Raw genomic sequence first — 18,631 nt, forward strand, 5'->3', positions numbered from 1 at the left:
AAGCCATGCAGTTGGATGAGCAAATGAAGATGGCGTCAAATGGGAATGTTCAACCGATGAGCGCAATCAAGCGTCTGAGCAAAAGCGCTCAGCAGCCGATGGCAGAGAGGAGTCGAAACGGAGTCACGTCACGGCACAGATGGCAAGAAAAGAGGAGCGAGGACATTTAGTTGATTAAGGGGTTAAATCTGAAGGTGGGACACAACAAAATGAGCACTTGAACTCCACAGGTTTGCGTGCAAGCCGAGACTCTTTCGGCTTGGGCATCGCAGACTCCCTCTCGCTGCAAGCGGATGAAAGCATGCACACGACTGAGAACACGAAAGAAAAGAGTTCTGACTGAACGTCACGCAGATGAGTGTGAATGGGCGATGGCAACGTTCATCTGCACTGCGAGCTGTCAGTCATCTACCGCTGTCCATCTGCCAATTACCCAGCCTGCACCGGGCCAAATAACACTACAGCTCGTTCTCCCAGACCGGCCTGAAATATTGTTATTCTAGGGCGCCGAACCCCTGCCAGAGTTCATTAGATCTGTATAATTGCATACTAATGCAAGCGGTCCGGGCTGATAATATCATCCTGAAGCAGCTCGCAGCGGGAAGCCAGAGACCTGTCAATCACGCTAGCCCTTTCCACATTTTTTATTTCACAGTAGGCTGTTTATTTTATTCCTATTAGAAGGGGGTGTGGCTTTATTAAATATGCATATATGTATGAGTATATATGTGCTAGGCAACATATACATACATATATACCAAAGTAAGAGTGTGTTAGAGTGTCGTTATTGAGTTAGTATAGATGTTGATGAACACAGTTCCTACATTCTAGAAATTCTCCTACAAGCACTGCAGCGCAGGGGGCGGAGCCTAGCGTTTGACGAGTCCAGTGACAGGCAGTAAAGGACATCATCTCTGTGGGTCCAATGGCACACTTAAACATATATTTAATTTTATATTTATTATATTTATTTATATATATATACACAAAATAAAATATAAAATTAAATTAAATATATGTTCAAGTTGAAGTCATTGATTTATTATTTGTTAATTTATAATAAAAATGAATAAAAAGCACATAAAATTACTAAAATTTTGGTGACTGAAAGTATAAGCATTAAAGCCAATTCAAATAAACACTATAATAGCATATAAATGACGGCAGAGGATTGGTCTGATAGTGAGATGAACCTCAGCCAAGGTCTGATTCTCACCTGCCAAACAGCAAAACAAGCACTGCGTCAGTGTAAAGCTTCCCCGCATCAATAACATCTCCCAGGGAACTGAACTTCAGTAATAAGTAATTGTTCATGTTTAATAATTAGGTTAGTTGTCCTATGGGTATGTACACTAATGAAACCATCACTCAGCCTGACCTGAGCGAGACCAAACAGTCCAGACGACCTGAAATACGTGAATAAACATCTGGCTCTGGTACAGTCCGATGAAACCATCAGTCCAGCCGCTGTATTTCTGCGGCGGACACAACGAGGCCCAGTTCAGCACTCTGATCTGCTGAATAAATCACCGCGGCTCTTGTAATGGGGTGTTTTATGACCAGGGCTGCCCACTCCCAACCAGGGGCAGTAAATCCACCCGGAGAGACGGAGGATCATCACCTGGAGCCTGATGCCATTATCCAGCTAACGGATTGAGATGCTGAGAACCAGACACGGCTTTCACCGCTGCACTGAACTCAGCTCGATATCTCAGTATTAATATTGACATTCTCAGACTCTGGCCAGTCGGTCAACTTCACCAAAACACTTTCATTCGATCTCATTAGCTTTACTGCGTTATATCCACGCTACATCCGTACTGCCCGCCACTGGGATCCATTACCGCCTCAAACGAACGATCATAAACGACTCAAGGGAGTCGCAGCTACGGGTAACATACAGTAAAACTTTCAGTGTGCTCGAGTTCACTATCGCTGCGCACTTCTTTATTTCTTCATGGACTACTTCAACGTAATTAACAGAATGTTTAACTCTATCTGGAGGGAAGGGAGGGCGTAGGATGGACAACACAAAGTAAAAAGGATGATCGAATGGGACAGTGAAAGGAAAAGAGTGAATATCTGTAGTTTCATTGCTACCTTGATACCAATGGGAATTTGTGTAGTCAGTATAAGCAAACAGAATAGAAATAGGAAACGGAAATCCAGGGCAAACCAAAGTAGAAGACAATTAGAATGATATCTACCATATAATGCAGTTTGTTTACCATAGCGTGTCCAATGCCTGAGTGCTTTAGGAAAAAAAACAAGGGAAGGGAAAGAAAAATATATAGAATAATGACAAATCGTGAAGTCAATAAAGGTCTTTGAAAACGCGGCGGTCACAGCCTGTTAACTGTCTTTTTATTGCTCACATATTTTAGTAATTATCATTCATTCGAAAGCTTAAACCCTCAAAATTCATCCTGTGGATCCGTTTTGAAACTGGACACTGAGTTATAATGGAAACGCTACTTTAAAACATTTCAGCGACTCCATTTTTGTGATATCAAAAACTTGGAACGAAACTTGGCTTTGATTTTCTAGCAATTTCAGAGGCCAAATTATGTTGTAAAATATGCATGGAATGAAAATGTTCAACTTTTTTGGCTTCATGAATCACAAGCGAGCGAGCGACAGTTAACAGGTTCGACCAGCCGGGGGCTTTCTTTTCCTAATTTCGTTTTTTTGCCCAAAATCCAAATTTTAAGAGTTCTTTCTCATGTCTAGAATCTCTTCATTGAAGGATTTGTCAACCAAAAGAAAAACATGACAACTGTATTGTTATTATGGTTAGTACGTCAGTACGTAAGTTAATTCGGAAAACAACGGATGGCCCACATTCCGTGAATGACACAATGTTAGTCGCTTCAAAGGAACACAAACAGGTCAAAATGAAAACTGGAAGAATCTGAAGCTGTTGGGTTAGTAAGAAGACACAAGAGTTAGGAAACCATTCTCCACATAAAGAAGGGGGACGTGGGAAGATTGGGGGAGGGGCTGACTCGAGTGGGAGGGGCTAGAGGAACAGCAGTATTAGTGATCATTCTGATTGGCTAGTCCTGTGAGTGGGCGTGGCCTGTTTGCGGACGGGGCTCGTTACAGGCAAATTTGGCCAAACTTGGTTTTTGAAGCAAAGCAAGAAATCGCTCTTCTCTGGCTGACGACTGAAAGGAGGCAAAAACACAACAGCGTGAGCAACATGGGAAGGAAAACATCTTATTTGAACTTTCAACACAAGAAATTCAGAGACAGAGATAAAGAAACATCACACTGCCGCCATCTTGAACCTGGAAAAAAAGACTGTTGTGATTACGAAGCCTCGTCCAGATTCTGATCCAGACCCATGCCTCTGCAGTGCACTTACTTCAGTCACTGTGTGTGTGTGTGTGTGTGTGTGTGTGTGTGTGTGTGTGTGTGAGACGTTGTGTTAGACGTGAACGCTCACTCACATGTGTTTTTGAGGAGAGTGAGCTGCTGCTTTAATAAGTGATCAGACGCACATTGAGGGAGGAGCCGGAGCCAAACGCTGCATAGCAACGCCCTGGCAACCCCTCAGAGACACCCTAGACACCACCTAACAAGCATAATACAGGACAGCTGTGTGTATGATTGTGTGTTTTGTTGTAAATAAAAAAAGTATTAATTTATACCTTAAAATTTCACATTTAATTCAGCGTGTTAATTGGTGTTTCTTTGTAATTATTTGTAAAATTTACTAGCAATTTTTGCATGAAAATGGTTTCTCAGCTTTTTTCAAGTAAATCCTACTGTGTTGACTCGGTTTTCATTCACCAGGCTGACCTCTGACCTCTGACCTCAGTCTCATGCATGCACTCATATCCGATGATCCAGAGATTCCTGCCTAATAAATCAGAGCCGCAGTGGGAATCAGAGACATCTGAGGAAGACCGTCACGCTCCTCAGTGTCCCTGTGCTTCCCGGCCGGATGGAGAGCGGAGAATACGGATGCCGAGAGTCACAGCAGCGGGAAACCACAGGAGAATACTGAAACTGGCTCTGAGTCAGCGGGAGGACTGGAGGAGGATTCCTGAACGACGCCCGCTGAGACGCAAGACTAATATTTGACATCTTTCAGTGTTTAGAGCTCTTGATGAAGAGGTGCGCGGATTAAAACTCTGTTTCCGCAGGTAGAATCAAATCACACAGCGGCGCTTCTGAATGAATCCGAGTTTGAGCGAATCAATCGGGTGAACAATGAATCAGCAGCTTGAACGAAACGAATGAATGAATAATTCAATGACTTGCTCATTTAGACACCTACTGGCAGTTTCACTTTCTTATTTAGAGTATAAATTCCTAAAAAAAGAGCCAAATTTCTATAATAATAAAGAAACCCGTTTAAAAAATGAAAAGTCTGTCATTGACTAACCCTCATGGCCATTGAAGCCTAAAAGTTGTGTTAATATATATTGTTGAATCAAAAATATATATTTCGTTCTAAAGCTACTTTTTGTGATGTCTATTCGATGCTTTTCTCATTTAATATATGAAGCTATTGTTTCAGTAATTTCATGGTCCTTTTATCCACTTTCAGTCGTCTAAGTGTTTCCACAGAAGACAGACAGGATCAGTGTGGAGCGACGCATAATTCAGCTTGATTGATTCGTAAAGCGCTCCTCACAGAAGCAGGTGTTTATATATGAAAATGCACATTTGCAGATGTTTGAGCGCGAGTGTCAGTGCGTGTGATGAAGGTGAGCGAGTGACCGTGGGTCAGTCAATGAAACAGAAGAGCTGAATTCATCATCCTCCACACTCACATCAGCCTGATCATAATGAGGCAGGTTTGGCTCTCATGCATATGCATGACATACAGCGCATATTTAAATGAGACCGCTGTTATTTAGCAAAAAACAACAACATGCAGAACAAATAAGATGAATATGTATGAACATGTGAAGATATCAGCATGACTCCATGTGAGGGTTCGCTGTCTGTCTGTCTGTGTTGAATCACATCAGCGTTCAGCTCAACATGCACCGAATCAGAGCGAAAAACACTGTAAAATAAATACATCATAAATCTCATATTAAACTGTCACTTTAAACTAAACTAAACTAAAATTGATTTAAATAAATAATAAATATAACAATTTAATTTAAATAAATACATAATTGATTAAAATAATAAATGAATGAAATTTTATTTAAATAAATTATTAAATTTTATTTAAATAAATAATACATTATATTAAAATAAAATAATTTAATTTAATGAACTGATTAAAAATAATGTCAAATTTGATTTAAATAAATACATAATTGATTAAATTTTAAATTGATGCACTTATTAAATAATATAAGTACAATTTGATTAAAATAAATAAATAACAAATACATATAGATTATTTAAATAAATACATAATTGATTAGAATAACAAATGAAATTTGATTTAAATCATTAATAAATACATTGGATTATAATAAAAATAATAAATTTAATTTAAATTAATGAACTGATTAAAATAATATAAGTAAAGTTTGATTTAAATAAATAAATGAATACATTTGATTTAAATAAATAAATGATTACATTTTAACTTAATATATTGGATTAAAATAAAAAAATAATTTAATGTATTAATTAAATAATATAAGTCTATAAATAATACATCAGTACGGTGCAGTACTACATTGCGTTAAAAAGTAATGATGTAATTTCACTGTAAAAAAAGACCTGACTGCCTTAAAATTTTGAGTTCATTGAAATGAAAAGTTTGAGTTAATACAGTGAAGCTGATTGGTTTAATCAACAGAATCTCAAAATATTATGTTATCTGAACCACATTAATAATTAAGTTGATTTGACAAAAGAAAAATGTTGTGATAACAAATCAGGAAAATAATATTTTATAGTGTGAAATGAAATATTTTCCAAATAACATTTAGACATATGTATAATGTTAATTATACACAGTATTAATATATGATTTTATGTCTTGTAAATGTGAGGACAGGATCATATTTCACGGCGGCGTCAGGTTCACAGCAGTGTCTGAACGAGCGAGGCTTGTTTATCCCGTCATAATCCTGCTGTTACAGGGTCATTAGAGGAGGAAATGCAGCGCGATTGAGACTCTTTCAGCTCGCCAAACGACAGACAGAGAAGAAAAACTCTCAAACCCTCCGACCACAAACCACAGCACGTCTACAGCGTTGCTAGGTGACGAATTACACGAGACGAGAATGATGGGAAATACAGATGGAGCTACCGGAGAGACGGACAGACGGCAGGGAGACGCTGATGAGAAGAAAAGGAGAAATGACTGTAAACTCCGCCTCAAAACATCACCTCCACCAATCAGTGCTGCACGCATTAACATTCCCAGTGTAGTTCACTGTTGACAGTAGTCTCACACACACACACACACACACACACACCTGACCTTGGTTAAGTAACTAAAGACAGCAGGAAGTGATGTTTGCTCTGTTATATACACACGTGTGTCTATATCTCGTGTTTCAGGCGGTGTTGTGTCAATCGTGACACTGAGCGCTGTGTCTCTCTCACCTGCGCTGGAATATTGACCTGATGTTGATTAGTAACGTCTCGCTGTGTGTCTATAATAGAAACGCTGAAGGGAAAAAGTCACGACCTCTTCCAAGAAACGGCAGCGAGAATCGAACCCTCACACTGCTCCCTATAAAGTTACCAGACACGTCCGTTAAGAGAATACTGCAGATTCACTCACTCCAATCAACACACATCAGTCTGAACCTGAAGCTGACGTGAAACACATCTGGCATGAACACACTCATATGCATTCAAATACACACACACACACACACACACACACACACACACACATACAGACACTAAAGAAAGATGAATCATATCACCTTTAATGTTAAACCAAAGATTCACATTTCAGAGAATAAAACTTCAAACATCCTGACTGCATAAGTCTACACCCCCTTTAAATTGGATATAATTGTGGCTGTGTTCAGAATTTACATTAAAATGGCAAAAGTTCAGATATGAATTATCTTTCTTTCATTTTACATCACAGAAGTGATCTGTTTTAACAGATGTGTGTAGATGTTTTTATCAACTGTAAATATTGAGTAAAACATTATAATGTATAATTATTTGATCAAAGCTTTTCACTATTGAATTAATTAGCAAAAGTATATTTATAATATCTGTACACCATCTTGATGTGTTTGTTTTCATTCTTGGACTGGAAAAACATCTGTGCACATTTACTGCTCACCACTGGGTGGTGTTGTTGTGCTGTATCTCTGCATTTAATTATTTATTACATTGATTTCCATTTATTTATTTCCCTCATTCTGACTGTTATATATTACACACACACACACACACACACACACGTATGTGTGAATGTCACGGTTACTCTATTGATTATCTGGAGTTCAGCTTTGAGTAAATGTGAGGTCAGTGTTTGTCTGAATCAGATCAATAAACCAGCCACCTCTTGTTTTTTTATCATGGTGGGTCTTTCCAATGACGTTCATTGTTTTGATACTGAGCGAATGATATTTTCTATCCCATAAATCCTCTCATAAACCTTTCTGCATCCTCGTCAAGAGTTAAATGTGCCTCTTCAGATGCAGTCATTACTGGTTTTGTGATCACTCATCTCTGCTGTCTGACGGTCCGATCGGCTTCAATCCACCTTTAAATCCCTTGAAACAAAAAACAGGTCTGCTGGTTTCTGATTGGATGGTTTTTAAGGAGTTTTGGGTAACTAAACCAGCATAAACCAACAAAGGAGTGATTCTGAACCCAAACTCTCTCTCGCTTGTTCTCGGAGGAGAATAAAGCCTCGAGTGTGTAATTGAATTCAGTCCTGGACAAAAGATTTTCCCTTTTGTTTCCTCTCTGGATTCACACCATCAGCCAATAGCAATAAGCATTACCACAGTGGACACGCCCTCGTGCCGCAGCAGCCAATTACAATCGCTCTTATTACGGGTGACAAGACATTCGTTCCAATTACAATTACCAGAGCAGAGACAGAATGAGCGAGTGACCATAAGTGAAATCGATCGCATCTCTGCGCCGCTATCTGCAACTGCCAATTACAGCAGCCGTATTGAACCATTCTTCACTTTTATTCAATCTGTGTGTGTGTGTGTGTGTGTGTGTGTGTGTGTGTGTCTGTCAGACGTGTGGAAAGAAACAGAGAGCGTAAGGGTGTTTCTATATAATACACACGCTTACACCTCAGTGTTCTTTCACCCATATAGAAATTATGGTTTATAAACCAACATTTCTATCACAAGCAACAATTTTGCCCTATTAAGGTGTTTTTAATGCTACACTTGAAAAAAAATAATGTAGAAACTATTTTCACTCAGAAATTGCTAGTAAATTTCACAATTAATTACAAAGAAACAGCAAGTAACATTGAATTATTAAATGTGGCATTCTCAAGTAGAAAAACTGAAATAATATGTTCTTGTAAAACTCCAATAATCTTTGTTTCCCCCCCAGATTACCCATTTATTAGTTTAGCAAAGAGACGACAGCACCAATGAAGAGATTGAGATGAAATATGAAGAGAAAATCAAGATAAATATCACTTGAACGGGATATTTTTATTGTGTGCTATTTACAATCGAGCTGTAAATTGGTGGAAGTATGCGGAAAATATTAAAGTATTATTTTAGGATTGAATTTAGGACACATCAAATGCTAGCTGGAAAAAATCAAGTTTTTTTTTAAATTATTTTCTAAAGGTCCACAAGGACAAAAGCTCATTTTCTTTTACGTCCATAGAGATTCATTGTGCGTGAATCGCTTTGTGTCCTGAAGGAACGACTCACTGAGTCATCCGAGTGCAGATTCAGTTCGCTCTGTCCTCACTGTGTTGTTATTTGTTCTATTGTTACTCATTTCTGTTCTTTTCCAGTCCAATCATCGACTCCTTGATTTTATCCTGCAGAACAAGACCGGCATCTTCCGTCCCCTAAGGACTGCCGACTTCATTAGGTTTGAGTCAATTTTAGATGGACAACTCTTCTCCGAACAGAACATTAAGTTAAGGTGCACATAATGAAGTCCTGAAGCAGAAGGCATGGGTCTGATTCTGTCTGGATCGGGTCTAACGAGAAGAAAGCACACAGCGCTGTTCTCAGACCTGTCAGGAATCACACAGCGGCTGTCGGGAAGCACAGGGGACTGTGGGCGTCGACTGAAACGTCTCCAGCCAATGAGAATTCACTGTGATCACGCCCTTTCCCAAGTGATTCCCGACTTCAGCTCAATCACTGCAGAAAATGATGCTCTTCCTCAGTATTTCATATCCTCAGTTGTTTTGCTCCTCCAGGAAATGTTTCTTGATTTAAGAATGTTTAGATATTTGCACTGAAATACTGAGGAAGAGCATCATTTTTGTTAGGTGATCAAAATCCACACAGTTCACACTGTAAAAATCTTACCTGTCGCAGGTTTCGCGTGACTTTAACATCGTGCCAAGCGTTGTCGTTAAACTTCCCGTTGACGGGCTCCACCAGAGCCTCGAACGCGCCGGAGCCCAGGTTGATGACGAGCCACACGGCGCCGCTCTTCAGCGACAGGTTGACGTAGTCTGCGGATTTCCCGGTGTGGAGCATCAGACCGTTACGCTGGAGAGTTCGGAAAGACAGCGTGATCTCGTCCGTGCTGCTCTGGATGGGCGTCATGGACAGATCGTAGCAGAAAAACTCGTTTCCCTTGAAGGTGGCGACCGATTCTTCTTTTGCTGCAGAGAGGAGGAGAGAAAATGAGTTTTTCTCTGAATCAAAACAGCAGCAGCAGTGAAGGGATGGAGCAAATCAACACTCTTTACCAACATCTAGCACACTCTTACACTGAATCTACACCAGAAAGACAACACAACCCATTCGAATCAGTCAGTAAACGGATTCCCTACTCTATTTCTTACATAGTTCAAGTGCTTTGTATTTGGTACATTTCACTGTGGATTCTTTGGTAAATCAATCACATTTCGGTGCAAACAGACTTTTACGATACGGACTCGACAGTAATGCGACAACATGTCAGTAACTGTGTTCATTCTAATACCTGATCTGATATTAAAGGTGCCCAAGAACAAGATGTAATATAAGTCTTAGGTGTCTCCTGAATGTGTCTGTGAAGTTTCAGCTCAAAATACCCCATAGATTTTTGTAAATTAATTTTTTTAACTGCCTATTTTGGGGCATCATTATAAACGCGCCGATTTATGCAGCGCGGCCCCTTTAAATGCTCGTGCTCTCCGCCCCCGGAGCTCGCGCTTGCCTTGAACAGCATAAACAAAGTTCACACAGCTAATATAACCCTCAAATGGATCTTTACAAAGTGTTCGTCATGCAGCATGTCTAATTGCATAAGTATAGTATTTATTTGGATGTTTACATTTGATTCTGAATGAGTTTGATAGTGCTCCGTGGCTAAAGCTAACATTACACACTGTTGGAGAGATTTATAAAGAATGAAGTTGTGTTTATGAATTATACAGACTGCAAGTGTTTAAAAATGAAAATAGCGACGGCTCTTGTCTCCGTGAATACAGTAATAAACGATGGTAACTTTAACCACATTTAACAGTACATTAGCAACATGCTAACGAAACATTTAGAAAGACAATTCACAAATATCACTAAAAATATCATGTTATCATGGATCATGTCAATTATTATTGCTCCATCTGCCATTTTTCACTGTTGTTCTTGCTTGCTTACCTAGTCTGATGATTCAGCTGTGCACAGATCCAGACGTTAATACTGGCTGCCCTTGTCTAATGCCTTGAACATGGGCTGGCATATGCAAATATTGGGGGCGTACATATTAATGATCCCGACTGTTACGTAACAGTCTGTGTTATGTTGAGATTCGCCTGTTCTTCAGAGGTCTTTTAAATAAATGAGATTTATATAAGAAGGAGGAAACAATGGAGTTTGAGACTCACTGTATGTCATTTCCATGTACTGAACTCTTGTTATTCAACTATGCCAAGATAAATTCAATTTTTGAATCTAGGGCACCTTTAATGATTCATGTACAGTCAGATGATCTTTGTCTGTGTTTCAGTAAATCAACCATGATCTCATGAGAATATGTGTGTATTTTTACGTAAAGTGTAGTTCTACCACACATACATTTACTTACGTTTACATACACACAAAAACGTACAACCTTGACGTATTTATAGCACTAAAACGTAAAAATACTTGCATATTAACAGCAATAAAATATAAATCACTTACGTATCCAAGTGTGAATGTGTATAAATTCCCATTAATATTAAAATCGTGGCATTAATGTTTTAAATCAGTTGTAGCAGTTTACTCATCTACTTAATCTGAAAATAACATTTCTGTTCGTGAGGATTACACAATGTTAAACAAGGCTACACTTTAAAATCTTAAAATGAATAAAATTTCTGTAATTGTTTAACCATTTATTTAGTTTGTTTGCTGTGTGACACAGAAGTGTTTTCTCCTATGCAGAGGCTGATAAGATACACCAAAGCACAACATAAATTCACAAATCACATTTTATTTGTTCGCTGAACTCCTAATCTTTAGAATCCATATGTTTGTAAGGAACAGATCCAAATTCAGCCCTTTATCCATCAATCCTCATCTTCATTCTCAGCAGCAGCGACCGTCACAGTCAAAGGTCGCGCTCGTAATCATTCGAATGTGAAAGTCACGCCCTCGAGAAGCGGTACGACATGCTATACGGCACTGATATCGGACGCTCATTGGCTCTCACCTGCTTCGTCACAGATTGTGACGTGTTTCAGTGGAAAGACATTTGAGTGCGCACCTTCACGGAGAGACGCCGGATTCATATTTTCATGGATTAATAAGTTAAATTCTGCTCTGTTCTCTATAAAAAACTCTTACTGCCAGAGAGGACTGCAACTCTTCATCATTTGAACTACTTTTGGTACCACTTTTGACATTTTCTCATTTTAAATTAATTATTGTGATTACGCTTGTTTGTCTGTTATTCTTTTATTTATAACATTATAATGTTAGTTTTAAGAAATGGTTATGGGTAGGTTTAGGGATAGGTGTGGATTAGCAGCTCAAAATATAGTTTTAATGTGATATTTTTACTAAAATTGTCATTTTCCTACACATTTCTGTCCATTATGTTTTATTCTTTTAACATTCTGTATAAAATGGGTATGTTTAGGTTCAGGGTGGGGTTTAGGGATCTTACATTTATCTACAAAATGATAAAATGGAAATTATACATACTTCTTTATGACATGTAAGATTCATACATATTTTAAGTTTTTTCACTGTAAATAAGTAAGTATTTTTACATTTTAGTGCCATAATTATGTCAATATTGTACGTTTCAGCACCTTTCTAAATGTACAAAAATGTACATTTTGTGTCTTTGAAAGTTACGTATTAATACCTACGTATTAACAATGAGACCAGGCTGCTAAATCAAACCAGTGACTAAACGCTCAATTTTACGTTGTTTCTCCTTAGCAGGATGAAAATAATCTGTTATTTAAACTGTGATTAAATTATATGGACTCGAGCCAAAACTCACGTTTTATTCAACGAATCTCTTATTTACATCGTGTTTGCACTGTTAATGTTCATCACTGCAACCTTTCATGCCACGATCTAAATATAATGCTATAATAAACACTTTTCACAATTGGTTAACCTTGGGAACTGTAATAGAAAAACATGCTAAAAGTGTTTGAAAGAGTAACAATGAGCTAATTCATATGCAAAGATGTCAGCCAATCACAGCAGTGGGCGTTTACACTGAAGTCTCACACAGACACGCCCCTTAAAACAGAGCGTTCAAATCTAAATGATAACAATTTTTGATGTAAAAAGCATACTAACATTATAAGTGTATTCTAGGAAACATTATAAAACGATAAACCAATGCAGTTCACGACCTCTTTAAAGACGGCTTTATGCCCAAAAGGTTGTATATAAAGAGAAATGTCTCACATGATTGCATAATACTTCCATGTTCATTTTTTTTCTAGTGATAAAGTATGTTTAGAGTTGTTTAAGTCATACAATTTAATCAAAAAAAAAAAAAAAAGAATTAAAACAAAATTAAGTAAAACTAAATCCATAAAATGGTGGGTTAAAAGGCTCTATATATGAAGCCCCTGACGGAAACATTTAACGTTCTTTATTTTCCTGACCCCATTGGCAGATATTTTTTCTTGTTTTAAGCACAAACTCACTTCATTTTGCTTCTCCAGTAAACGCATCTTGATTTAATAATGTTTAGATGTTTGTACTAAGCAGGACATTCATTCTTTGCGGTGTAATTAGTCCTAAACATGTAAAACTCTGGTGAGAATAAGGTTCAAAGCAAATCGTATGGTCGTATTCCCAACTGCAGACGTCCTCTGGGGAGACGCGCTCTTCTCCAGAATAAACAGCGTTTTCTTTAAGTTTCCTGACTGGAGCGTCCTGAAGATTATGTCATGTATCATCAGTAGGATATGCTGGGATTCCCGTATTCATGAGCGCTTTCAGCAAATCTAAGAATCCTCATGAGAAAGAGCAGATGAACTGAAGTCTGCTGTAAAATCCAGTGAGTAAAACTGCACGTACATTCATTCATTTCCAGACGTTTTCATTGGAAGTGACATACATTAGGTTTTCCCGCAGGATCAGTCATCCTGGAGCGACCCGAGGTCAAGTGCTTCGCTCAAGGGCACAAAACAGCGTTTTATACGACTCTGAAGAGTTCAAACCTACAGCCTTTTGGATTTCAGCCCAGATCTTTAACCACTAAACCACAGGTTTATTAATGTTTCATTTTATTCAGGTGAAGATGCTGCAGCTCCTCTGTAAAAGATCAGTGAATTATGTTTTCATGCCACTGACTCCGAGAACCGTGCAAATATTTTAATGCGGAAGTGATTTGTTTCAGTTTTCTTAATTAATTTGCCCCAGAGTGTTTCCTTAAGATGTAGAGAACATCTAAACCTCACACACACACACACACACACACACACACACACACACACACACACACACACACACACAGATCCATCCTTACAAAAAATATTAGGAATACAGACAATGCCTGAAGCAATTTCAACACACACACACACACACAGAATAACACCAATAAAACTGGAAGCACAGCATTAATAGAGTTTGGCGCTTTGCATACGTTATTTTGCAGTATTTTCTCTGGATGCAGCTCAACTACAGATGCTTCAGAAAATGTTTTTTAATCAATAAGTTATTTCTGACGTCCATAAAGCACATTCAAACTGAAACACACAGTGCATGTGCTGCAAACATCAGTGTTTGTGAGAATCAAGCTGCATTTATTTCTACAGCGCTTTATACATGACAGATCATTTCACGGTGATAAACAGGAACAATACAGAATCAAACTTCATCTAATACGAGACAAATTCAGCTCTGCAGAAGACAATAGAGTCATAATTCAGATCAATTCAGTTCAGTGTTGATTCAGTTCAGTTCAATAACTGAGTTCAGATATAAGCAGCTCTGCAGAAGACAGTGGAGTCATTATTCAGATCGACGAAGACCGATTCCATAAACGTGAGAAAGAACAGACCGATCATAGAGGTGAACGAGGAGACCAATCAGGACGCAGGATCAACAGAGGTGGGCTGTATTGTGCTGTACTGAAGGAAAGTGTCAGGATCTGGTGAAGCGCTGTGTGTTCGTCTCTCGATCCGTGTGTAATCTGCCTCTCTCCCGCTGCACCTTTTACTGGCCTGTGAGCTTTAATACAGCCTGATCCCCGTCGCTCCAGCGAGCCTCGGCTAAACCCTGCTGTCTGTCGCTCTAAAGCTCTTCTTGTGTGTTCTGATGTACCTCACGCTGCTAAAAATAATGCTCTTCCTCAGTGTTTCTGTCTTGCTTTCCAGTACAAATATCTAAACATTCTTAAATCAAGATATATTTACTGGAGAAGCAAAATGACTGAAGATATTGAGACTTGTTTTCAGCCCACAGCTGTCCTTCATGCGGTCTGTCTCTCTGCACTGGCACACAGCTTGAATCCTATTCAGAATTGATCTGGGAACGGGAACCTCCTGCCTGTGTTTTCCGTCTCTCCGCCGTCAGAATCAGAGGGAGAGGGGGCGGGACCTGCACTCTCAGTGGTCCAATCTGATTGGCTGGAGGGGTGAAGTGTCAGTGGTGTGATTGAATGACTGCTGTGTCATTATCGTGGCTGAAATCCCATCTATAGCTGCCAATTAAACCAAAATAATTACTGCAGTGATGATGTCACGCACAACTGAAGCACCAACACTCACTGTATACTGTGTGGGAAAAGCACTTCTGAACACACACACACACACACACACACACACAGTGATGTGTTTAAATGACAGAGCTTCTTTCTTAAAGGAGGAAAGAGTGAAAAATGGTGCTGACAGTTTGATTGATCAGTGTTTCAGCTTTTAGAGAAAACTCATAAAATGCTCCATATCTCTCTTTCATTCTCTTTCACTCCGAAACGAATCACATCTCTTTGACTCATCTCTCTTTTTGTTGTGGCTCTGAAATTGACAATCTTCTATATATTTTTTGCCACTGTTCCCCATATATATGTATCCTCCGTGTGTATAAATGTATACTGTACATCCATTTCTTTCAAATAAAACAATGCGCATTTACTTTAGATAGATAGATAGATAGATAGATAGATAGAAAAATAGATAGATAGATAGATAGATAGATCTCATTACTACAGGCAAAAGCAAGGTTTGAAAATTAATGTTAAAGGCCACCTATTATGCAAAATTCACTTTGACATGGTGTTCAGAACAAGCCGTTTGCAGATTCCGTACAATGTGACGTCAGTTTGCACAGGCCCCGCCCACGACTGCTGACGGATTAGCATAGACCCCACCCTGAGCGAGTTGTACGCGGTCCACCATTTTCTCCAGGCTGGAGCAGCTGTAGTAACAAGGATAAGCGATTGAGGTGTTTGTTGTAGGATGTAAGAGTGAACAGAACAGTCTTCACGTACACCTGACTCCAGAGCCGCTGAAGACGCAGTGGATTAGTTTTGTTTTTGAAGAGAATGTGCCCCATATACTTACATTTATTTATGTCTGCACAAATCATTTTACACCAGGCTGCTTTGTGAACGAATATCAGTCCAAAGGGACAATACAAAATCAGCCTCCAGAGCAATATACTGGTTATGGCAGCGATGAATGGAGAGCACTTTATTATGGTTCATTGGAGTTGTTTCATGGATATAAAGTTTACCAGTTCATTAAACATCTCCCGTAAAGGCATAAGGTCTGTATAGATCTGTTTTCTGTAACGAGTGTTTCTGTGTTCTTCGCTGTGTATGTTGATGATAATGCAAGAGACTGAGAGTTTATGGATAAGACTTTAATGCACACTTCTATTACTGTGTTTTATTCAGCTCTTACTGTGATTTTCTGGAGTGAAAACGGACGCTTCATCTTTTGTGTGAAGTACAATAAACGTCATAAAACTCATCAGTAAAGTTTTGGCCATCATTCGGACGGGCTCCGCTACAACAGGCTTGTACTAATAGTTGATAAAAGCAAGATGACAACATGAGTTATAACCGTAATTAAACTAAACTATAGCTGTTCTATCTCCACATACTCTCTGGTTCAAACTAAACACCATTACTGACAGTTTCTGACATTTTCAGTGCGTGAGATTGTCCTCTTTTGTTGTTGCATGAGCTCTTGAATCTCTGCCTCTTCTTGAAAAAACTCATTTGCATTTAAAGGGACAGAAAAACTGCATGTTTCTGCTCACCCCCAACAAGTGGCAATTTTAACATGCTATAAAATTGATCTGTGGAGTATTTTGAGCTGAAACTTCATATACACACTCGAAAAGGTCTGAATCTGTGAAGCTCCTCAGGAACGAGACTGACGTCCACATGGAGCCACAGAGCTGAACACAGTCTGAGAGGAACATTAACGCAAATGATCCACTCGACGCTCGATGGCTTCATTGAGGAGAACTGAAGAGATGTGCGACCATCAGACGGGTCACAACGGGTCACTCGACTACAATGAACAGAGACCGTCTACACATGTACAAGACTGATGTCACTGAAACATCAGCAAACTGATCATATTCTGTCTGGATGAGTGTCTAAACATCCCTGAAACAAGACGGATCCCCCTGAGAAGCTCTGTACTTGTCTCACTCCACTGGCAAATTGATGTTTCTTGTTTTAAGTGTAAATCTAACAAAAATTAGAAGAAAATAATGGTAACATTTCACAATAAGGTTTCATTTGTCAACATTGGGTAACTACATTAGTCAACATGAACTAAGAACGAACAATACTTCTACAGCCTTGACTGAACTCTCCATTATTAAAATCAGAAGTTGTATCAGTTAACTTTAGTTAATGCAACTAACTATTCGTCATCATTTCCTCTGGTCTGCTGTGTTCGGGTCGCTGAAGGTCGAGCTCTTCACATGCGCCGGTCGCTCTCTGAAGGAGGGTTTAATTGCCTGTTGCCGCAGTAACGCTGCGTTCTGCTCCGCCTCCTCGTGTCACTAATGCACCTGCTTCATTTTCCCTTCTCTTGATTTCCCACGTTTCATCTTTTGCTCATTCTGTGCATGTTTGTATTTTTTGTCTTTAATTTTAATGAGATGAGTTCATTAAAAAGTCAGACGCTGTTCATCATGTAACACGTTTATCTCCGTGACGCTCAAACCTGTTGAAGTTCTCACTGATATTATCCTGTTTCCTGAACAGTTTTACATTCAACCTGAGCTCATTTTTAGTATTTTAAGGGGCAAAGTAAATCCTACAGCAGATGTTTTTCAGTGTGTGACGTCATTACATGTTCATAAGTTCGTGTGAGCTAATGCACTCCAATGGACCACATCCAGTACTGTGATGTGTGTTTAGCTACTGTAGAATATTCCAGAATATGAGAGTGCGGCTCTGAGATCAGCTGGACACGACGGCTGTGTGCGGTTTGTTTAACAACGAAGACAGCTTTTCAATTTTACCCCTCACTGAGCAAAACACCCGCACACTGAAGACTAATGTGACGCTACTTCTGTTGAGTGTGCCTTTATACACGTGTGTGTGTGTGTGTGTGTGTGTGTGTGTGTGTGTTTTACTGCACGGCTGTTACAGCAAAATACAGCTCTACACAGATTCAGGGTTAAAGTATCATGAGAAAGAAAAATAATAATACAGCCTTAATGTGAAATATCATCAAACGCAGTGTGCATGTCGAGCGCTTCAGATCAGGCACGTATGAGCTTCACTTCAGTAAAGACGTCGCCTTCGTAGGGAACTGCCTATTTAGAAGGTAAGAAGGTGGTTTAAGACAGATCTGAGATGATCATAAAGACTTACAGAACACACACTCACACCCCCATAATTCTGCCTAGAGAAACAGATGATGGGCTGCAGACGATGAGAAACAACAACAACCCTTCAGTGCAGATCTCAGAGAAACATTAGGTGTTCTGAAGTAAAAAACCATGACACAACTGACTCTTACAAATGAAGCGACCACAGAATTAACCACATTAATCAACAGAATTTCAACACAATGTAATAGAGCTTCCTGAAGGAATTGTGCGTTTATGAACAAATCGTTATAATGAATGATTCAATGACTCAC

At 39.0% G+C, this 18,631-nt stretch overlaps 1 protein-coding gene across 6 annotated transcripts in view; it reads right to left on the reverse strand.

Annotated features, from left to right (window-relative positions):
- Window positions 1-18,631, reverse strand: part of nrxn2b (neurexin 2b) — a 360,890-nt gene that overhangs the window by 170,541 nt on the left and 171,718 nt on the right. For 5 of the 6 annotated variants that reach the window (XM_048183464.1, XM_048183463.1, XM_048183465.1 and 2 more), the window contains 2 exons: window positions 9,432-9,733; window positions 2,229-2,252 (listed from right to left, as the gene is read on the reverse strand). In XM_048183464.1, coding sequence (XP_048039421.1) covers window positions 2,229-2,252; window positions 9,432-9,733 — 326 coding nt within the window. The remainder of the gene's footprint in view (window positions 1-2,228; window positions 2,253-9,431; window positions 9,734-18,631) is intronic. The other variant, XM_048183462.1, reaches the window with a different exon arrangement.

The sequence above is a fragment of the Megalobrama amblycephala genome, linkage group LG3 (assembly GCF_018812025.1).
Source record: "Megalobrama amblycephala isolate DHTTF-2021 linkage group LG3, ASM1881202v1, whole genome shotgun sequence".
Lineage (NCBI taxonomy): Eukaryota > Metazoa > Chordata > Actinopteri > Cypriniformes > Xenocyprididae > Megalobrama > Megalobrama amblycephala.